The 2,773-nt window shown below is 38.9% G+C and overlaps 1 protein-coding gene across 1 annotated transcript in view; it reads right to left on the reverse strand.

The window, feature by feature from the left end:
- The window catches only part of UBE4B (ubiquitination factor E4B), a 41,972-nt gene continuing 39,199 nt past the window's right edge, over window positions 1–2,773 (reverse strand). The window contains exons 27-29 of the mRNA XM_026862939.1: window positions 1,554–1,728; window positions 953–1,099; window positions 1–539 (exon numbers count right to left, since the gene is read on the reverse strand). Coding sequence (XP_026718740.1) covers window positions 478–539; window positions 953–1,099; window positions 1,554–1,728 — 384 coding nt within the window. The 3' untranslated portion in view covers window positions 1–477. The remainder of the gene's footprint in view (window positions 540–952; window positions 1,100–1,553; window positions 1,729–2,773) is intronic.

The following is a 2,773-nucleotide window of genomic DNA, read 5'->3' on the forward strand; positions in this document are numbered from 1 at the left end:
AAAAAAAAAAAAAAAGACAGCAGTGCAGGTTTGATGGGTGGAAGAGGAAAAAGGGAGGGAAAGAGATAAAAGTTACTTTAGCAGCAAAATGTCCAAGGTTCTAACCACAGTCAAATTAACGGATATCTGGCTGTAAAAAAGAAGGTTGAAGGGATGCTGCCCTGATCCATTCATCTTTGCTAAAATAATTCGGCTGTAAAAACTCCAAAATGTGACATTATCGAAGGACAGTTTTGTAACATAAGCAACTTTCTAGCTTGCCCTCCATGTTATTGACCATCATTATCACTTAAATATATGTACAAGAATTAAGCCGCTTTTCTCCTCGTCCACATGCTTCTGGTCACTACCTCAGGTCAGTGCCAGCGGGCGTGCTAACCCCATCAACAGCTCTCAAAGTGTATCTGCTCCACTATTACCAGAACAGCCCACGCCCTGCTCTTCCCATTGGTGTTGGCGTGCACTGCAAGGGAATTTTTAATGGTCAGCATTCTGCTTGTCTCTCATCCAGGCTTGGATTTGCTCTTTAAGTTCTGGCACTAGTAATGTAGAGAAGAGAAAAAAAAAAAATATTTGTTAAATTACTTAGTAATACTACTATAAGAACGCTCCTCATAACCAATAGCAATTTTGATTCTAGAAACCTGATCAGGAATATCTACTAGCATTTTCTTCTCTATCCATGTATTTTCTGCACATAAATGAGTAAATGATTGACTCGTTTACCTACCATAACATCATCTTCAGCCCAGTAGTTACAAAGGCAAGGGTGTGGGGTTTTTCCCCACAAAAAGGGAAAGCAGAAGCAATTAACGTTTCTGTGCAAGTTGAGATGAAAGAAATGTTACTTCTACTGAGGCCTCAACACTGTCTTCTGAAAGTATATGAACAAACCACACACAAATTGCTTTCCCCGGTCCACAGTTCCATTGCTTAACTGTTAAACAGATACCTGGTTCCAGCATATTTTCTGTCAGTGTCTGACGATTGAAAGGATCAGTGGAAGAGTTCAACAGATGCCTCAGGATGATTGACCTGTCCATAATAGTTCCGGATGGCAACCTCACAGGATCAGTCATCAGAGTGTCCATAAGCGGGTCTGAGGGCACAAGTGTCTCCTCATTAGGTTGAGGACAGTAGCTACAAGTTTTATCAGCACACAAACCACAGTGCAGAACTGGTATTCACCACCCCCAGTCAGGTAGAGTGCTGAAGTTACAGACAATGGTTAACATGAGCAGTGGACTTATGCCTTTCTACTGCTTTTCCCTTTCTGAATTGGGACTAAGCATTAGCTATTTTCACCCTGTTTTTGGATTTATGTTTGGGGTTTTTACTGTTTTCAAGTACACGTAAGCAAAACATGGATAGGACTGGACAGTACCATCCCAGGAAAAAAAAAAAGAGACTTTTAGCTCTCTATTTACTTAACTATATAATTGAAAGAGAGCAGGATGCAAGGCTTCATAAACAGTACATAGTTTCCATTAATCAAAGTAACAAAACAAATCCCTCTTTTCCTACAAAGTCGGTATTTAGAAAACTCAACTTGCCTCTGAATTCATCTGGAGCATCGCTGTAATCAATTTCTGCACGGGCATTCTTGGCAACAATTTCTTCCACTTTCTCTGCCAGCAGTTTGAATTTCTCTATTGCTATGGTTGACTTGATTCCAGCCTTCCTCATCTTTGAGATCACCTCCTCAAAGAGCTCTTTACTGTAGGACCTCTACAAGCAAAGTACGAAAAGACAACTTTGCTGAGTTATAGTATCCTAACATCCCATACAAATTCTAAAGATCTTTTTAAAACTAAATGGCTAACATACTAAATGCCTTTTTAACACTTCAGCAAGAAGGGTCAATGAAACCTCAACATTAAGTCAGAGAGAAAAGTACTATGTAGATATTTTGTCTAGCACTAAAATGTCACCTTTGGGGAGACTTATGCTTTTTTACGGGTCATCACTACTGTAGAACTGTTCAGTACCAAAAAAAGGCAACATCACCTAATCAAAATGAGCAAAACACTCAAAAAGGCTGACTATAATTATTAGGTCTGTCTCTTAGACAAAACACCTGTCTTGCCATTCCTGTCTGTATTCTTGTTCTCACAACTCTTGGCTGAAAAATATAGCGTTAAATGAAAAGTTATTTTAATTTCTTAACTTCTCTGATAATATGCAAGGCAGTACACCAGGAAAGAAGTGATTCTTTCTCCTAATCCAAATAAAAACAAACACAAAACCCACCCCATGATGTTGCAGAAATAGTAAGGCAACTCGGAGGGAGCTAATACTTAATGGAAACTTGCCAAGCGGTGCAGTAAGAACTGTACAGCTACACAGGAACGACAGTCAGAGAGATCAAATGCATATCCTATAATTTCAACTGAAGCAAGCATTGCTTTCATGTAAAAAGTTAGGCAAGGACTTGTAAAAGCTGTTTATGTTCTAAAAACACCATTTTAAGTTGACAATGCCATGTTTTGATATAAGCCTTTTAATAAAAATTATTTACACTGCAGTGCAAGGTTGAATTAAAATGACAAAACAAAACACACTAAGTCTCACAGATTTCTGTTTTCCTTGGGGATTTTAAAATGTTCAACACAGCCCTACTTCTTTCATCTATGCTACATCGCACCAAGAAATACCATTCACTGCTTTGGACACACAGTGCCCACCCAAACTCCTTTCTAGTCTCAAACAGAACTATGGCAATATGCCCAGGGCTTTATAAATGTTTTCAGATTCCTTCTGATACGTGCTAGGA

This window comes from Athene cunicularia (genome assembly GCF_003259725.1).
Source record: "Athene cunicularia isolate RWA chromosome 21 unlocalized genomic scaffold, athCun1 chr21_part1, whole genome shotgun sequence".
Taxonomy (NCBI): domain Eukaryota; kingdom Metazoa; phylum Chordata; class Aves; order Strigiformes; family Strigidae; genus Athene; species Athene cunicularia.